Source organism: Cryptosporidium ryanae, assembly GCF_009792415.1.
Source record: "Cryptosporidium ryanae isolate 45019 chromosome Unknown contig_20, whole genome shotgun sequence".
NCBI lineage: Eukaryota > Apicomplexa > Conoidasida > Eucoccidiorida > Cryptosporidiidae > Cryptosporidium > Cryptosporidium ryanae.
The window spans coordinates 151,226-170,776 of record NW_027125544.1 but is presented as its reverse complement, the minus strand read 5'-3'; the positions used below and the strand labels follow the sequence as shown (position 1 = coordinate 170,776).

Below are 19,551 nucleotides of genomic sequence, written 5' to 3'. Positions count from 1 at the left end.
TTTTTTTTTTTTTGGAAAATCTTCAATATTTATTTTAATATAATGTTTGTATTTGTTATTAAAGCTGTTGAATCAATACAAAATTTTATATAATTTATTTTTTAATATTTAACATTTTTATTCTTTTTTTTTAATTTAATAAACTTTTGTATGAGTTTTTATGAATTTAAATTTATAAAACAACTTAAAATTACAATATTTGCCGTTAAAATAAAAATTAAAACACATTGAATTATTAATTTTTTAAATCTAATTAGGTTTATAGGATTCTAAGTTTATAGCTATTAATATTTTTTCTCTCTAATTATTTAAAGTAATTATTAACATGATTTGCAGCATATATATATTAATTTATTGAAATATATTTTTAACTTGATTTTTATTTGTAATTTGTTTTCACACTTTTTTTAACGGAAATTCTACTATATTAATATCACTGCTACATTAAGCTATATTATCTAAACACTAATTTAAATGTAGAATAGCCATTCTTTCTAAGTCTAATTCATTAGTTAAACAGTAAATAGTAGACGAAACATAGAATTGTTAAACAAAATTTTAGTTTGTTAATTAGCCGAGTATTTGCATTTTCTTAGGAGTTTAGATTACCCCTAAATATAAAATCGTTTTGAAATTTACTTGTTTCTTTTTTTACGTGCAAATTATTCGTATTTTTCAACAGTAACATTTGAGGTTGAATTGCTAGATAGAGGTTCCCACGAATATAAAAAATGAAAATCTAGACTTGTATATCCTTCATTTAAAGATTCTTGTTGTATTAGTCCGTATGTCTCGGAAGTTTCATTGCTCTTTCTCTTGTAATTCACAGAGTACCTCCCAATTTGACCCTCTTCTAAAATATCGTATTTGTTTTTTTCCTTATTTGCCTCACCTTGAATAAAGATAAAACCAGAATTAACATCTTCAATAATTGGTTTGATTTCTGAAATGTTTGGAACAATACTTTCGAAATCACCATCAAATCCCGGCCAGGTTGTTGTGTCTGTTTGGAATTTATTTAATGGTGTTACTGTTCCGATAAGACCATATTCACCTATTGCTCTGCATTGGCATTGGATAGATGATTTTCTTGGATTAGAACTATTGTATGTGTGATATGTATTACAATATGACTCATCCCACTTATTATTGATCTTGATTCCACATATAAGGGAGGTTATATTTACTGGAACGTCTAATTGTAAATCCATAGAAAATACAACGGGAGAGGGTATATTTATTAAATTGTAGTCAATTGAACAAGAATAGAATGTTGCTGAAATAATTGGTATAGAAACAAAATTCTCTGAAGATAATGATTTGTTTATTGAATTTTTAATAATATTATCTGGATATTTTATGATGGAAATTGCCATAGTGTTATTTGGGCAAGATGGAACCCAATAAGAATCTGCTAGTGGTTGATCATAGTATTTTGGATTTTTAAGCATATAAATTGATTCAACTAACTTATGATGAACTTGGTTAGTAAATGATATTTGAGGAATATATAAGTTACCAATATTAAACCCTGTCTTTAGATCGTATTTGTTAAATACTTTTGTATGAAATTCAACTCTTGATTTTGATCCATTCCATTTGAATTCTGTACCAATTGAGTCAAAAAAGGAAATTCTATTTCCAATTGATTGTAATAATAATTCTATTAAATTTAAATATTCTGGTTTAGAACTGAAAAATTCCCAGCCATTTGTTGCTATCAATAGATCTATTGTCTCTAATAACAGGTATTTAAATCCAGGACTATTTGAACATTCTGCATTTAGTGTATTATTTAAAATTGAATTAAATGGCTTTATTGTATCTATTTCAAGCTTTGGATTATGATATGCCTCACTCAAAATCATATTTAAAATATTGAATACCATGATTTTTGATGCTGAAAAATCAGCAGCAGACGGAGTTTTTGGTTGATCAATCAACATTTCAAATAAAAGATCAAAGTAATCTTTCCAAATTATAGTATTTGAACTTGGTTGTGAAAACAGAGATACTCCAACCTGCAAAACGTCAGTTAATGAAAGATAAGAAAGAGGATGGGTCGCTACTGCAATGAGATCTTCTATTTCCTGTCTGGAATCATGACTTGCCATTTCAACTTTTTCATATGGACACATTGGAGTTTTCTCATCAAAACTACAATATGGAATTATATAATGATCTTTCAAACTTGGATCACAAGGAATAAAACATCCACTATTTGATGGAGTTGTTGCTTTAAGAAATACATACCATTCAGGAACAACTGATGGTAGCCTAATTGATTGTTGAAATAATTGTAGTTGATCCCCTAAAATAAGGATTTTAGAAGTTTTTTTCAGTATCGGATCTGATGAAGCAATAATCCCAATTGAAGGAAATACTGATGACTGTTCTGGAGTAGGGAATGAAATTTTATTGTTTTGTATGAATATAGTATCACTGATAGATGTTTTTCCTGGGTTGGGAACCAATAGTTTTATTTCATCCATTAAAGGTGGCATATCAATGTTAACAAAATAGATATATTCGCCTATTCCCCTTCTAGGTGAAGACGGAATCTGATTTGCAAGTGAACCATAAGTTCCTGGTGTAATGGAGTTTTTTTCAGAACTTGGAATTACGTAAAATACTACAAAACAGTTTATGTTTTCTTCCTCATACAAAATATACGGTTTAATCAATGCAGATACAGTTAATTTTTCTGGAGGTAATATTTCTTGTAGTTTTACAGAGGAAGGATAAGTCTCCAATTCGAATGAATGAAAACCATCGCAAATAAGATAAGAGTTGAATTTAATTATCTCATTATTATTTTTAAAGTAACCTGTATCATTAACTTGAACTTCTATACTAAAGGAAGTAGTTTTATTTAAAAATGGAATTGAGCCAAAATGATGCGAATTTTTGATGTGGTCCCAATTTCCCGTAACGGAGTTTATATTGAATACTTGAGGAATGTCTGTTGGGATTATTGGAATTTCTGACAAATAAGAACAAGTTTGAATTTTTAAAAACCATTGTTCATAATTATTAGGATATGTTAGTGTTTCTATCCACCATCCGCTTGAAGAATAGCCATAGAATGTTAAGGGAGAGGTGTTATTTTGAATAAAAAGCAAAGAACTACTTGTTTTATAGTCCTTTGATTGAATTTTTACTTCCCAAGTGTTATTGGTGTATGTTGCACCATTAAGAGTATATGGTATGTTAGTGTCACTATTACAATTTACTAAATCAGAACTTGTTCCTGCATACATGCATGCATTATATGCACTGTCTTTAAGAGTTGTTGTGGAATAAAGAAGAGAAACCGGTGTTTTCGATGTGTAACACTGCCATGTAATACTTACATCAGACATTTCTATTGGAAGAGGAATCATTCTTGCCCCTCTACAACTTGAGCCACCACCAGGTAGACTAAATGATCCGTATACTTTTTCAATATATTGAGGCGATAACGCATAAAAAGAACCTTTTGGATTTAGTGCATTATTTGGGTTGAAGAAGTATGGTGATTGCCAAATAATTCTTGGACCTTGTAGAAGTATTCCATAAAATAATTGACTTAAAATTGAAAATCCTGAATATTTTCCAATTATTTTTTTATGTGAATCACTCATTTTCATAGGACTACCTGTTTGTACGTATGAAACTGTTTGATATATATTTGTATAGACACCAGGTTGATCAACCTCGGGGTGAAAGTAACCTTCAAACTTCAGCGGAGGCGGATAAAATGGTGTTTTAAAGAGTGTACTTTTGTTTAATTGTTCACTGGAACAACGTCCAACATCTGTAATTCCTTGATTTTCAATAGAAGGTACCAAAGGATATGTCCCATTGAAATAACATCCACCTATAAAATTGTCATTAATAATTTCAAATGGAACTGCAGTGTCTTCAAGTATTCCTTCTTTCTTTGGATCATTCATCATTGCATATTTATTGAAAAAGTTACTTGATTGAATAGTGTTTCTTTGATAAATCAAATTAGTTTTGTTTGGAAGTAATAACCCTAAATCTTTTATAAAGTCATTTTTGTTTATTATTTCTTCTCCAGTAATACTATAAGGCCTTGTTGGATAATAAAAATCAAAATTACTAGAACAAATCTGAGTGCTATTATTGCTATCTGGTAATCTTGTCGGTGGAATTACTCTAACAGGCGTAACTGTAAATGGATAATTAGTGTAACCCCAAGTAATAGCTGCACTATTAAAAAAAGTTGTCACATTATTTATATATGGAACAACCTTCATCTGATACACAGGAGTTAGTGTTGGTAAGAAGCCACCTAATCCATTTTTAGGCACCCAAAGTTCTTCATTTGAGGTGTTATTTGTAATATCTAGAATTGTAACATTAAAACCATCGACATAGTAATGATCACTTTTTGAACCAACGACAAATTTACCGGGAAGCAGATGATCAGGCAAAAATACTTTGTATTGCAATGGAATTGTTATCATTGGACTTATTAAATTTGGTAGATTTAAATCACTTGTAATGTTGTACCAATTTTCACTGTATATGTGATTAGAAAGCCACTCATATTCTTTTCCATTGTTTAAACCATATTGTAAAACAGAAAAATGGTGTAATATACTTTCTATCATATCATTTGTTATATAGTAGGTTAAATTTGTATATGAGTATGTTTGAACCTGTGTGGGTTTTATGTTGTTCAATATATTAACGAATGATTCACATATTGGAAAGGTAATTATTGAATTTGATACTGTAAGTACTCCATACTGGGTCATTATTTGAGAATCACCATTTATATATTTATTGTTACATGTAAATTCAACAATTACTGGATCTGTGTGGTTTAAATTACCAACAGTGAGGGTTATTGGCTGCACATATTGACATGCCGTGATTATAGGTGGAACAGATATACCTGCCCAAATTGTCTCATAATATGCCGGAGTTGATTTTCCATTCTTTATATCACAACCATAAGGTGTTCCATTTTGAGAGTGGTACGATTCAACTGACGATATTTTTTCATAGGCAACTCCTGGAACCTGAGAGTGTGTGAAATTAATTATAATATTAAATACTAAAATGATAAGTATCTTCATTTTCATATTTTGTTGTTCTTAAATTCTCTCTAAGTACTTTTTCCATTTTACTGCAAATTTTTTATCCTATCCCTCATGCAAAAAATGTAATTTTTACTTGCTAAATGTTTTTTTAGACCATAAAACATCATAGACGCGCGCGCTTTTATTTGGAGGTGCCAATTTCAACATAAGTTAACACACTAACAATATGAATTGATGGATTCTTTGAAAGATTTGATTAATTCGAAAAAATCTGATTTAAAACAAAAGCTAAGTAAGTATATTTTTTACAATATATTATCTAATTTTAACTTTGTTTCTTTTAATAGATAACAAAAGTTGGATATCTCAAAATGAATTAAAAAAATATGAAATAAAAGAGTATATTAACAGACAAAAAGAGAGAGATTTAAGAAAGGTTTTAAAGAAAGAAGTGAAGCACTCAAAGTTTAATGATTATGAATGTTTTTTAGACTCTAAAATAGATCTGAAAGAAGGAGGGATTCATGATTCGAGGAGTATTAATGAAGCTACAAACAATGGAAAAAACTATTCACTAGAAAATGTTTTTGAAAATAAGGTCGATGATAATGGAATAAGTGTTAATGAAATAGTCAAAAGATTAAGGTTCCTTGGTGAGCCTATTATACTATTTGGCGAGAGCTATGAACAGCGTTATGAGAGACTATTGGCATTAGAGATACAGGGAAGAACAAAGGAAGAAATAAATATCGGTCAAAAGAATATATTTACATATGAATTTGACTCGAATATTTCATTATATTCAGTTAATGATACTGATAAAACTGAAATCGATTTTGTGGATATAAAACAAGAGGACGGAGAGTGCAATGAAAAATTTGTTCTTAGATGGATAGAAAATCAAATATGTGAGTGGGAAAGAATTTTAAAACATCGTTCCAAAAAAGATGCAGAGACAGAAAAAGGAAAATATGATTCTGCACAGTATTACCAGACGAAAAGGGATATACAACCATTAATTAGTTCACTAAGAAATATGGATGGAAAAGTAGATGGAGAGGTGTTGGAAAAGTTGTATGAAATTGTAATATTGTGTTGCGACAGAGAATATATTAAAGCACAAGATAAATACATTGAACTTGCAATAGGTAATGCTCCATGGCCAATGGGAGTAACTATGGTAGGAATTCATGAAAGAGCAGGAAGAACTAAGATTTTTTCATCTCATATAGCGCATGTTTTAAATGATGAAACAACAAGAAAATATATTCAAATGTTTAAGAGGTTAATGACACACTGTGAATTGAGAAGACCACAGTTTCTAGATAAATAGGGTTTAATTATTGTTAAATTTTTTGCTTTAGTATATTTAAATATATATTTTTTTTTTCAAATTCACTTTTTAATTCTAAAATTAAGCAATTTGATATTAAAATATTGCCTTAACATTTTATTATATTGTTGTTTTAATTTTAATCGTGTTTTTTCTTTTTTAACTGTTAGAATAATTAAATAAATTTAAATAGTCGACTAGACGGCTCTAGTTACCAGGTAAAGTTTTATAGGAGGGGTGCTGAGTAAGGTACAAGTAAACTGTGCACAAGGACCGAGAGGGTTAAAAAAGAAAAAGCGAAAATTTATTTGAAAAAAAATAGAAAATAGAATTTTTTTTAATACATTTAAATCATATATTAAAAGTAAATAAGTTCTTGATGGAATTTACACATGTATAAGTTATTTAGATATTACTTAAATCTCAAAAACACAGGAGATGAGTTTAGAAGAAAACAATATCCACGACTTGAAAAAAGTAGGTATTAATAGTATTGAGTTGGAACTTTTGAATTACATTAACAATGCAGTTAGTGAAATGATTGATAGGATCCAAGGATCCAATTTAAACTTAAAGGCTAAAAATTGCAAAGAACTTTTAAGAATATGTAGTGCAATAAAGCAAGATATTTTGGGCGATTTTCCAAAATGTACGTTAATTGTAAATGATTCGTTATGGAAACTACTCATTAAAGCTCTTGATGTTTCTTGTTGCTGTGATGATACTCATTCGAACTCAATATATGATGATGACAACAATTCATTTATAACTACATCGAGTAATTCGACAAACTCTACCTGTTGTCTTATTTTAAAACAAGGCCTTATTGATTTGTTTATTGAAATGATTAAAAATACCTCGAAATTATTCGATAATTTACTTAACTTGGGTTTCATACCAAAGGATCTTTTAGAAAGAATAGTTATTTTTACTGCTACAGTAATACCTAATGTGATTAACTACGCAATTAAGAATGGTATTCAAGCACATTGTGAATGTAAGATAGAGACAATTGTGCCAATTTATGAAATTATCGGACAGGATAAGACGTCATTTTTCAATGAAAATCTTATGAGAAGGACGAGGCTCTGGACCAGTTTATTTAAATTAATTTCATGTTGTTCTGATATTAATTCAAAATTAATTAAAATATTAGAATCTGAAAAAAATATAATTGAATTTCAGGACAATATATTTCATGAAATTAAAATTAGAATAACAGACTCCTCTGAAGTTATCTGTAGGACCTTAACGAATATATATGTCGAGGATAATAGAGGAATAGGTTATTATTCAATATTGGCATTTTCAGATATATTTTCTCAATTTATTCTTTATGTATATTATTTATATAAAACTTTTAGCATCTTAAAAAAAGATAGTTCTGACAGTTATCTAAAAGAAATGACGCTTTTATTGAATAAAAATTTCGGAAATGTTGAATATAATGATAAATCAATTATTAGAGCTGAATTTGATAATCAATATGATGAAGTCTCTGATTCTAAGGGTAAACATACTGAAGTTTCTTTTGGTATTAACACATTTTTTAATAATGAATCTCATATTGAATTTAATAGTTTACTAAGTTGCATTAGATATTTATTGATTAATAAGGATGTTATTCAAGTTGATTCTCTTAGACCCGATTTTAAGTGCAATTTCAGATCAACGATTATCGAAATTCTTAAGCCTATTTTCAAAAATGAAAATTTGGAAACTCTCGACTCGATCATTTTCACAAATCAAACACTATTTTTATTTGATCATATAAATAAGTATTTTGTATATAATTATGGAAAATTAAATAATAATAACACTACTCAGAATGACGACAATTATATTTCAGATGAACATATTAGTAATTTTATAAGGAGTCCAAATCATACAGTTTCCTTCATTATTTTTTTATTGAAAAGTGAAAATAATATATCTTTAATTCAAAAACATCTTGAATTAGTGCTTGATTTGCTTTTTGATTTAAAGGATTCACAACTCAGGAATCTTATTTTTGTTACTTTAAGCTATCTTTTTGCTTATATTGTTCAGAATATACAGAAAAACAAAGAAATTTCAAATATTACGTTGTTATTTAAAGTTATGAAGAGGAAGGTAATACAAAATAGAATATTATTTATGTCCTCACCTTTATCTTGGATATCAAATATTTTAATTTTAAGAGAGGTTTATTCTAAAAAAAATGAAGATATTTTTATTTCTGTCAATGAGTTAATTAGAGAATGGGAAAATGGTGTATTAATGGAATATTCTAATTCCCTTAATACTATTGAGGCTGAAAGTAGAGAATTGATAGAATTACAAAAATCAATAATCCTTTGTGAAATATTTACTGAGTCAATTTATGAGAATTTTAATCCCTCCAACAGTTTTAAATTTATTTTACTTATTTTTAAATGCTTTAAAAGAGATAGAAATATCAGAAGATCAGCAATATTTCAACTAATTTCTATTTTGGGAAGTAAACCTTCATTTCCAAAAAATAAACTTGAAATAGAACTTTTTCTTGATAGCCAAGAAAATATGGAAAGATATTGGGAGATTAATACTAAATTTTTATTTCACAAATACTTCTCTCTTATTGAGTTTAAGAACAATCAATATAAAGAACGTTTTAGTGATTCATTTATTGACAGTAACTTAATATTAGAGTATTATACTGAAACAAATATTTCGCCTTTAAAGTTACCTGATTTATCTCAAATTTCAAAAATGTTGAGTGTAATTAAAAATAATAGAATACAAACTCAGATAAAAATATCAGCTATATATTCAATTACGGAATCACTAACGTCTACAAAAATTCCATTCAGAATCTTTGTTATATATACAGAAGTGTTGATAAAGTTACTTATGCAATATACATGCCAAAAGTACCTTATAAATTCAATAGACGATAAAAATATCAAGGGAGATGATATGTCATTACTAGGAATGACAGAAATTATTTATCAGGATGAAAGTTCCATTTTTTATCATTTATCTGTAGCAGTTAATGCTATTATTGTTTCAAGATCATATCAAAAAGAATTTATTGATTATTTTGTTGGAGGGTATTCGCTTTTATTACTTAACCATTTAAGTTACTGGATGTTTAGTTCATCTGAGGAATGTAGATGTAGTTCTTCATCCCTATTATCAACTATTTTGATTATTATTTTAAAAACAGGTTTTCTTGGAGAACAAAAAATTGCTCAAAGTATTAATGAGGAATATTTGGAAGAGACTTGTAACGAAATTATAGTTTCTTCTTTTTTAGATAAACTTTTAATATTACCTAATTCAAAAAAATTAATAGAAAGTTCTAACAAACAATTGGAAGTTGATAACTTAGCTTTTTTAGATAAAAAATATTATTTGAATAATATTTCAAAACCAATTGATGAAATTTTAAATGACATTTATCAACTCACAAAAAAGAAAGAAGTTGATGGCAACTATACTTATTTATCGGAAGTAATTTTTTCAATATTTTCACTAACTTTCCCCTGGACTAAGTTGACTGTATTTGCTGTTAATTTGGAGACCTGTGAATTAAAGGTAAAAGAAAGTATCGATTCAGTATTCTCGAAACTAATAATATTTTTAAATTCAGCTAATTTTCAAACTCTAGATGATGTTGCAAATTGTTTAGAGTTGTTGAACATTAGTTATTTTAATATTGATCTTAAACTTCTCTCAGTTATTAAAATAATATATATAATTCTTGAGTCTTATCATTACTCAGATCAATTGATATTTATGGAGAATGTTTCAAGATACTTAACTCACTTTGTTATTATTTCATCATTTTTTAATAGCTTTTTTAAGGAAAAAAATTTTGATATTCACATTGGAAGTATTAGACCTACTGTGAGTTTAAATATTTTTGACATTATTTGTTTAGCAATGGAATCATTTGAGGGTAAATTAAACGAGTTATTCTTTGAATTTCTTCCAGATAACATTCAATGGAGTTTCTTGGTTCTCCAAGTTCCAAAACTCATAGACCCTTTGAACTCTGATTCTTCACCTACAACTCTAATGATGATTGCAAGATTACTATCTAAGATGCCTTTGAAAAGATGGTTGGAAGAGAATCCAAGGCATACTATATCGTGCCTAAAATTACTCATGAATAATAAAAAATTTATTTGCAATATGGAAATTTTAGACGTTTCTAGATCTAAAACCTACCAAGAATCCTCTTTTGTGCTCTGTTTGCTGGAGATTTTTGAAAAACTTTCTGTTTCCAATTTATTAAACCATCCTCTTGTTATATATTTGCAAAAGAATCTTCTTAAATGGCTTTATGTTGTTGGAATAACATCCAGTTCATATGAAATTCAAAAAAGAGTTTGGGATCTTAAAATTATTTTATTAGATAGATGGGAGATTGAATTTTCAGGTAACATATATTCTCTTGTTTCGAATATGAAGATTTCAGAATCATTACTTGAAAGTAAAAGAAATGAAAGGATCACTTGGGGTTGCTTGATTTCACATTCACTTAATGTTATTACCACATTAACTAATTTTTTAATATTAGATAAAGACTTTGTGGATTGTAGTATTACATGGAGAACTGCAGACTTTTGTAACTATTTCTCTACTGTTTTAAGGTTTTTGGACATGTGTTTGGGTATTCATTATAAGCCAATAAAAGATTATCGAAAAAATAATTGTGATAAAATAGGAGATGAAGTTAAGCTTGTCAGTACTACTTTTATGGATTCTTTGGAAAACATTGTAGATACATTATTTTCACAATTAATTAGTATTATCTTTAATTTGGAAGGAAACGAATTAGCTTCTTCTGAAGGGATTATTTCAAATAATTTAAAACTTTTTGTTTTGAAGCTCGTTATTGCATTTTTTGGTAAAATTTCTGTTTACTTGCCATTTTCATCTTATATATTTAAAAGATTTTCAGAAAATAATAACAATTTGTTATTGTGTATAAATAAACTCGTTCAATTAAATATTGAGAATGGAATCCTATATTCAATGATATCGTTTATTGTTAATGTTATTAAAATAGACTCGAGTAATTCAAGAATTCTCCAGGAACAAATATATTTAATTTTGAGTGATACTGAAATATCAAAAACAACATATTCTGAACTTGTTCAACTATTGGTATATTTAAATGAATTGTTAAATTTGGAAAATAAAAATATTATTCAGTTAAATTATAAATTATTTAAAAAAATAATTTCGTTATCAATTGATTTTTTTAATCAAATATCAAAGTTTATGTTTAATGATGATATTATGAATTTAATTAATGGTTTTTCAATTCTTCAATATAGTTTAATGAGATCAGAAAAATTTAAACAATGTTTATCAAATTTTGATTCTGAATTTAAAATATTACTACTAACTTCAATATTCACAAGTATATCATTTATAGCTCAATTTATTGTTGAAAAATCATTAATTGAAGATTATTATATGGATTATAGTGCCTTGCAGGATTTATTATTGATTTCTATTTCATCTTTAACTATTTTTAAATCTTGTTATTACAAAGATATTATGGAACTTTTAATTCATTCATTAGAGTTGAGAACTGCGGTTTTATCAATTTGGTCAGATTGTAATAAATTAATTGTTTACACTAATTCCTTAAAAATTGCGAACAACGAAATAAAATTACAACTACGTTTATTTATTGATTATTTTTTAATTATTGTTACAATAAATGCTTTTTCAGAAGTTATTATCAACTCAATTCTTGAACTAGATATTTCCAATTTTGTTAAAGAATTATACAATCAATGGTTATACATTACAGCGACAGAAAATCATAATGATTATTCGTTTTATACTTTAACTTATTTTTCATCATTTGTTTATGACATAAAGGTTTATTTAAGTCATGATGATGTGAAAAAAACAGAATTAAGGGATAGATTTAACTTCTATAGCTTTAACATTGGATTCTTGAACTGCATACTTGAAAAAGCAGCAGGTCTTTTAGTTGAGTTTAGAGAGGTTTGTCTTGGAGAGCTTAGATCTCATACTGTTACATCTATAAGAGCAACTTCAAATCAAAAATTTTATCTTTACAGCAAGCTTGCTAAAAATGTTTTTTTATCAAGAATAAGTTGCCTCTTCCAACTTTTAAAAATAATTGGGATATACTTAAGTGAATTTGAGGGTCCTATTAATTTATTTACAAACAGAAAGTTAAAGCCACTACTTACTTTTGTGGTTGAATCTCTCGCTTTACTGAATTGTATAACAAAACAACTGGATTCTGAGATAGAAAGGGAAAACTCTGATGGATTTACAACTTGTTTAAAAAACTGGTGGTTATACACGAAAAAATCAACAAAAATAGAGAACGATTTTGATACCTTTTCATGTATCTTCAAGCAAATAATATCACTCACAATATCTTGCTCTTCACTTATTATTCCAATATCAGATTCTAAATTATTAATTAATGAATCTCAAAATTCAGTCCCCCTTTCAGATATAACCAGATCTCAAAAGCAGGGTTCAAGTAGACTTCATGATTTATTTTTAAACCTACTTGAATCTGATAGTTCAATAGGATTAAATTTGGGTATTGGTTATAGTAGTCTTCCAGTAGAAATAAATGAGGAATATGGTAATTTGTGCAGTAATATTACGCAAAAAGAGTTAAATTTTTTGAATGGAAATGATTTGAAATTCTCACAAAAGAATAATTTATGGCTGGAAGGAATAGTTTTGAATGACTCTGTTCCTATCTCAATTAGATTGGCAGTTTTAAGGTTATTTATTAATTTGGGTCTTTCTTCTTCTAGAAAAAAATTTTTTAAGCATTGGAGGATTGATGAAACAGAAGAAAACATAAAGATACTTAAAATAATTGAGAAATGTAGATTGACAAAGAATATGGAATTTCTAGCATTATCAGTTATTTTTCTAGATTTAATATTGTCATATAATTCATCTCCGATTTTTGACTCTATAAATAAGAATAATCACTGTATTTATTCAAATTCACAGTGCAAAATGATATTTAATAGTTTAGAGAAGATGAAGTTAGAAATAAGTACATTTAAAAACTATCAAGAAATTAAAGAGAAAAATCCGATTATTGAAAAACTTATAGATAAATGTTATGACAACCTAAGATTAAAGATTAAATAAATTTTTGTATTTAATATGTAATACCTGATTTGTAATACTCGTTATTTGTAATTCTAAGCCAATTCACTTAAAATAGGATCATCTTCTTCAATATCAAATTTTGTTTCATTAGTATTATTTAAATATTTATCAGAACTAAATAAAAATTCATTAATTAAATTGTTTTCTTCTGAATTAATTAAATAATTTTTTTTGTCAAACTTTATAATTTCCTTTATCGAATATAATTTTTCATTTATTGTTGATATAATTCTATCTGCTTCAGAGATAATATGGGAGTCTATTCTTATTTCTGAAATATTTTTGATTTTTGATAGCAAGCGTTCAAAACAATATTTGTTTCTTGTCCTTATTAATATAGGATCTTTAGTAATATTTTTTCTTTTTATAAATAAACAATTTTCTGCATTTTTGTATTTTGTAATTGATATAACATCAGAAAAATTTATAATGATTATTTTTTTACCTGTATACTTTTGGTCTTTTAAAGTAAATTTTAATTTATCTGCAGTTATATTCAGAGTAAAATCAATTCCTATTTCTGTTATATTTGCTTTAGGAAAAACTGTGACAATTAATTCATCTTCGTCTATATTCTTTAAATTACAATTTCGAATAGAATAATAAAATCTTAATTCTGGATTTTTTTCCAATATTTCAAAAATATTTGAGTCATTTTTAAATACTTTCCTTTTATTTCCAGGAATTACACCGTATATATCAACATCGTAGCAATCTATTGATAGAGTATTTGTAAGGTTGGAGAAGATAGATGAATTAAAAGAAGAATCCATTGTTGATGCCTTTGAATCAAAATTATAGTGATTATTCTTATTAAATTCTTTTAGTGAATAAATATAGTTTCTTAAATCTTCAACTACCGTCGTTTTAGCCTCAGTAGGAAATGTAATAAATGTTCCATCATTCTCAGAATAAACTTTTATTGTAGGCAATTCAGAAGAGAAAAGACTTAAGAATAAGTTCTCTTGTAAATTAGTATTAAATTTAATATTTGAGCATGGTGTAATAACAGGAAGATCATCATTAGAATAACTTTTTAGTCTACAAGAATTAATATCGGCTATATTTCGAGGTAAATTCATTTAAGAATGTATTAAATATAAAATAAAAATATCATCTCAGACAATTTACTTAGTTGAATTGAGTTGAAGCCAATAGACTAATTCATTTAAGTTGCTTATTTACTATTACTTTTTTATATTACCTTTTTTTACTCTTTACACTCTAAATCTTGCAAAAGCACCCTTTAATTACCGCTGGCGCCAATGTGCACTAGTAGCCAACTTGCATATGTTACCTTCGACAGCTATGAGAAAGTTTTTGTAATTTCATTTGTTTATTAAAAAGTATTGTAAGTATGAAGTACAACTGGAGGAAGTTAGGGGATGGCTGGTATGAACATAGGAAGGATTCTTGTATGGGTTGGGAGGTCACAGATAAAGAATTAAAGAGAAATATAATAGCTATATCTAATAATGGTGGTCCTGTCGCAATATTAATGACAAATTCAGGGACTGGTAATGGATTGGTTTTGACATTTAACTTGATAATTTATACGTTTAGAGGGCGAGAAATAGCAAGAATGACATGGTTGGATCATATACCTGTATCTATGGATTGGAGTTCTGAAGGTACATTGATAACTGTATTTTCTGACGCAACAATAAAAGTTTTTTCTCCATTATTAGAGCTGCTTCAAGTATATTCTTTAAAAAAAAGTATTAATTCAAATGGTTGTATTATTTTATCTAAGATTCTTTCTTATGGTATTTGCTTTGTTTCTTCTTCTTATGATGTACACTTTATTTCTTCATTGGATTACTCTAAATCTTATTGCTTAACAAAAATACCACTAAGGTGCAATCCATTTGATATTTCGTTGACAATACCAGTAAGAAGCTGTGATAAATTTTTCTTTAAGTTTCCAACTAACATTTTTCTTCCATTAGAGGATTATTCTGTTGCTGTATTAAATATTTGGGATCCAAATATTTCAACAATAGTAAAAAAAGATGGAATAATTTCTCCTAAAGCAGTAGAACCAGCATATTTTACTGAAAATAAAAGTTTAACTTTAAAGGAAAGATTTATAGGTTTTAGTATTTCTCCAAATAGTGAAATACTGGCGACGCTAACAGAGTCGTTTATACTTACAATGAGAAAAACCACTTCAATATTTGAGGAGCCATTTTTTTCATGTAAATTGGATATACCTTTTGTGAAAATAAGACAATTAGTTTGGTGTGGTAATGATTCAATTGCCTTGAATACTTTAGTTAACTCAAATGAGACAAATTTAACTTCAGCAGAAACGATATCTGATTCAAATATCACAAAAAAACAAAACAATGTATTGTATATAGGTGGATTTTGGAATCAATGGTTAACATATAATTATGGTAGACATTCTTTTATATTAATTACAGAGGTTGATGGTCTTAAAATTCAAACTTCGTCCCATTCTGAATATATATCGAAGGTACCAAAGTCTCTGGAAAATATCTTTGGTATTGGAAGTTGTGATCCTTCTGCAATGCTTTATTTTTCATATGATAAACATATTTCTGGAGATATTACGGCTTATCACTCATTAAGAGCAATTTCGTCTCATTTTCTGGAGGCAAGTTTAACATGTATAGACGCAGCAATAAATCTTTATTACGATGAAGATACTTATATAAAACTGTTGAGAGTTGCTTCATTCGGAAAGCAATTTTTCATTAAATATTCTTCAAATACTACGAAAGATATAAAAAATTGGGAAAAAAAGTATATAATGGCATGTAGAGATTTAAGGATAATTAAGGCTATTAACCAATCTCTAGCAGAATTTAACACAAATGTAGTGCAGCTGAGAGCTTTTGGAATCAGAGTTCTTTCTTCTAGACTTGCAAATCATAAATGTTATTTGCTTTCAATTAAAATATGTGAATACTGTAATATAAGTGCTTATCATGTACTATCAAATTGGGCATGTGATAAAATAAGACACTCTATTGATTATACAGATGAAGAATTATCTAATATTATAGTATCTAAAATATCTGGTAGAAGAGGCTTGGATATAAATAACAATTATTTTTCTGTTATTGCAAATGAGGCAGCAAAATCAGGCCGTCCTCATTTGGCAATATTATTACTTGAACATGAACCAAATCTTCAAAGAAGAATATATATGCTTTTGAAGCTTCCGTCATTTAAGTTAGCTGTTGAACAATCAATTAAATCTAGAAATATTGATCTTGTTTATGTTTGTGTTGTTCATTTGTTATATAATTCAACAGAAATAAAAAATATTGGATTTGATGATTCAAACTTAGATATAACTTCCCAAAAACACTATTGGAATTTGGAAATAATTGAAACACTTGTTAAAATTCCAGATATTATTCCATTTGTTATTTATTATTGCACTCATCTTGGTGAGACAGAGCTACTAATGAAGTTATTTGAGGAAATTAAAAATTATTTTGATGCAGGCTGGGTTAAAATAATGTTAGCCTCTGCAGAAGAGTCCATTCTAATTAAACTTGAGCATCTTGCTCATGCTGCTGCCTATTTTTCTTCATCTATAAACTCTAACAATAACATTGAAATTAATAAATTAATATCTAACAAATCTTTCAACAAGTATATTCAGTTATTGAAAAAAACAATTCCACAAACAACTGATATGAGAAAGCAATCAATTTCATTTATTCATTCTCTAAATTCAAATTCAGGTTCTTTTGAAAGGGAAACAGTTATTTCAGAAATAGAGCTTTTACAATATCAAATGAATTTAGAGGTAAAATCTAAAAAAAATTCTTGGCATGTTTCACAAATACCTAACTATTCAACATTTATCGGTATTTCTCTAGCAAACACTATAAAATTCCTTGCATTTCTTGGATTGTTGGATGAATTGAATAATATTAAAAATGCAATTAATGTTTCTGAATCTTTGTATTTGACATATAAAATTAAAGGTTTAGCAGCAGGAAAAAAATTTCAGGAACTTTCTTCTGAAATTCAAAACATGAATTTAAATTGCCTACCAATAAGTTTAGAGAAGATAATTGATATTTGTTTATATTATGATGCAAGACATATTGCTGCCAAACTTATTCCTAAACTTAAAAATTCTGAAAAACAAGCTTATTGGTACAACAGGGCAGGAATGTATCGAGAAACAGGTCAGATAAGAAGTAATGATTCTTCTGTACAATCTAAAATAATGAATACTTTTTCTGGGGCTATTGGGAAAATAATTAGAAATGAATAGATTACGTCATCTTATTATTTAATATTTTAATAGAAAAAAAAATTATGAAATCACCATTATATTATTTTCAAAAATTATTGAACAAGTTATATTATTTGTCTATATTTTAAAATAATTTACATTTTTAAGTGAATGATTAAATATTTATAATAGAATTTTTTATTTTGTTGCCTTTATACTTGTACCTTTTGCATGAGTATTTTGTAAATACATGTAATTTCTGTGAATTTGTACATAATTCTAATAAAAAAAATTTTACATTTACCAGATGATTAAATATAAATTTTTAATTTGATCAATGATTTATTTTTTTTTATTCGAGAAAATTTTATGTTTGAAAAAAAAATAAAATTTTAATATGTTCAACAATAATGCGAGAATGATAATGTTAATATTATTTAATAAAGAAACTTGTTGAAAAAGCGTTTATTAGGCTATGAAAATCGTCGATTATAATTTAGAATTATGAAATGTAGGTGAGGGTGATAATGAAACATTTATTTTCATTACTATTGTTTACAATTGGATGCAATAGTTTGTTATATATAAGATCAGATGATCAAATAGGATTATCAGGAGTAAATGGTTCTTATTCATCTAATAACTTAAAAGTAAATAATCAAATGAGAGTTAAGGGAGAAATAGTAGATAATAACTTTGTTACAAAGACTGGAATAGTAAATAAATCAAGAGATATAGCAACATATAAGAAAGATTATGTTAAAGGAATGTCAGAGGAATATAATATTGGTTCAAATAGTTTAAGAACTTCTGATATTATATATAATGGGACTCAAGTTATAACACTATTGTTATTTATTATGGTTTTGTTTGTTGGTTTATTTATTCTAGTTATTATCGTATTTCCAAGGTATGCAAAAAAATTTGGTTTGAAACAGAAAAATGGAGATGATAATACATATGAGCAAGAATTATCGGACATAAGTTTACAAGAGGAATCTGATAACAAAAACAATATAAATTCTACGGTAAATAGTCATAATTCGAAGGTAAATAAGTTCGAGAGTATTAATTCTGGGAAAGTCATACCAAATAAAGATTTGGAATTAAATGTTTCAGATTCTAATTCAAAAAATCAAATAGCGAGGAATTTAGGTTTGACATTAAATAAAAGTAGGAATTATTCTTTAAGAAGGCACTCACTAATTTCTGATGGAAGCTCGGATAACTGCAAAATAGTATCCAGACCTCGTTCATCATCTTCATTACCTTTTGTGCAGCCATTTACAGATACCATAGATGAAAGTACAACAGGTGACGAAAGTACAAGTAGAGTTAGTAAAGGAACAACATTTAAAAATTTGTTGAAAAAAAGGAATAATCAAAATTCTGAAATTTATGGCAATAACAATAACAAGGTTTGGGATAATTCTGAGAGTTCTAGGCGTATTACAAATAATTCTTTGACAATAGGAGATGAAGAAGAATCAAATAATTCGCCAACTTCTGCATCAGCAGTTGTTGCTATTCAAATGAGTGAGTTATTGGCAAGATGGAATCCAAAGAAGGATTCAAGACTTATTCAGAAATCAAATTTTTTAAATAACATGAAAAATACAAATAACAATATTACATTCGATAAACTAGGAAATAGGGTCTTTTTTTCAAATTATTCTAAATAAATTATAGTTTGTGATATATTAGTTGAAGCGATAAAGATAGAATTAATATTATGCAAAATTGTGAATATAAGTAGCAAATAATTCTCTTCTAGA

General features: G+C 27.2%; 6 protein-coding genes across 6 annotated transcripts; 4 read left to right on the top strand and 2 right to left on the bottom strand.

Annotated features, from left to right (window-relative positions):
- Positions 1-662: 662 nt before the first annotated feature.
- On the bottom strand, positions 663-5,096 carry FG386_001107 (uncharacterized protein; the record flags this gene model as incomplete). The annotated part of the gene is made up of 1 exon (XM_067340500.1): positions 663-5,096. The coding sequence occupies one exon, from the start codon at positions 5,094-5,096 to the stop codon at positions 663-665; it is 4,434 nt and encodes a 1,477-aa protein (XP_067197010.1).
- Positions 5,097-5,288: 192 nt separating this feature from the next.
- On the top strand, positions 5,289-6,387 carry FG386_001105 (uncharacterized protein; the record flags this gene model as incomplete). The annotated part of the gene is made up of 2 exons (XM_067340498.1): positions 5,289-5,346; positions 5,402-6,387. The coding sequence occupies 2 exons, from the start codon at positions 5,289-5,291 to the stop codon at positions 6,385-6,387; spliced, it is 1,044 nt and encodes a 347-aa protein (XP_067197008.1).
- Positions 6,388-6,825: 438 nt separating this feature from the next.
- Positions 6,826-13,530, top strand: FG386_001104 (uncharacterized protein; the record flags this gene model as incomplete). Its single annotated transcript, XM_067340497.1, has 1 exon — positions 6,826-13,530. One exon carries the CDS (start codon positions 6,826-6,828, stop codon positions 13,528-13,530), a length of 6,705 nt encoding a protein of 2,234 aa, XP_067197007.1.
- A 53-nt stretch (positions 13,531-13,583) lies between these two features.
- FG386_001103 (uncharacterized protein) lies at positions 13,584-14,633 on the bottom strand (the record flags this gene model as incomplete). Its single annotated transcript, XM_067340496.1, has 1 exon — positions 13,584-14,633. One exon carries the CDS (start codon positions 14,631-14,633, stop codon positions 13,584-13,586), a length of 1,050 nt encoding a protein of 349 aa, XP_067197006.1.
- Positions 14,634-14,908: 275 nt separating this feature from the next.
- FG386_001102 (VPS16 vacuolar sorting protein) lies at positions 14,909-17,815 on the top strand (the record flags this gene model as incomplete). The annotated part of the gene is made up of 1 exon (XM_067340495.1): positions 14,909-17,815. One exon carries the CDS (start codon positions 14,909-14,911, stop codon positions 17,813-17,815), a length of 2,907 nt encoding a protein of 968 aa, XP_067197005.1.
- A 488-nt stretch (positions 17,816-18,303) lies between these two features.
- FG386_001101 (uncharacterized protein) lies at positions 18,304-19,458 on the top strand (the record flags this gene model as incomplete). The annotated part of the gene is made up of 1 exon (XM_067340494.1): positions 18,304-19,458. The coding sequence occupies one exon, from the start codon at positions 18,304-18,306 to the stop codon at positions 19,456-19,458; it is 1,155 nt and encodes a 384-aa protein (XP_067197004.1).
- Positions 19,459-19,551: the final 93 nt, after the last annotated feature.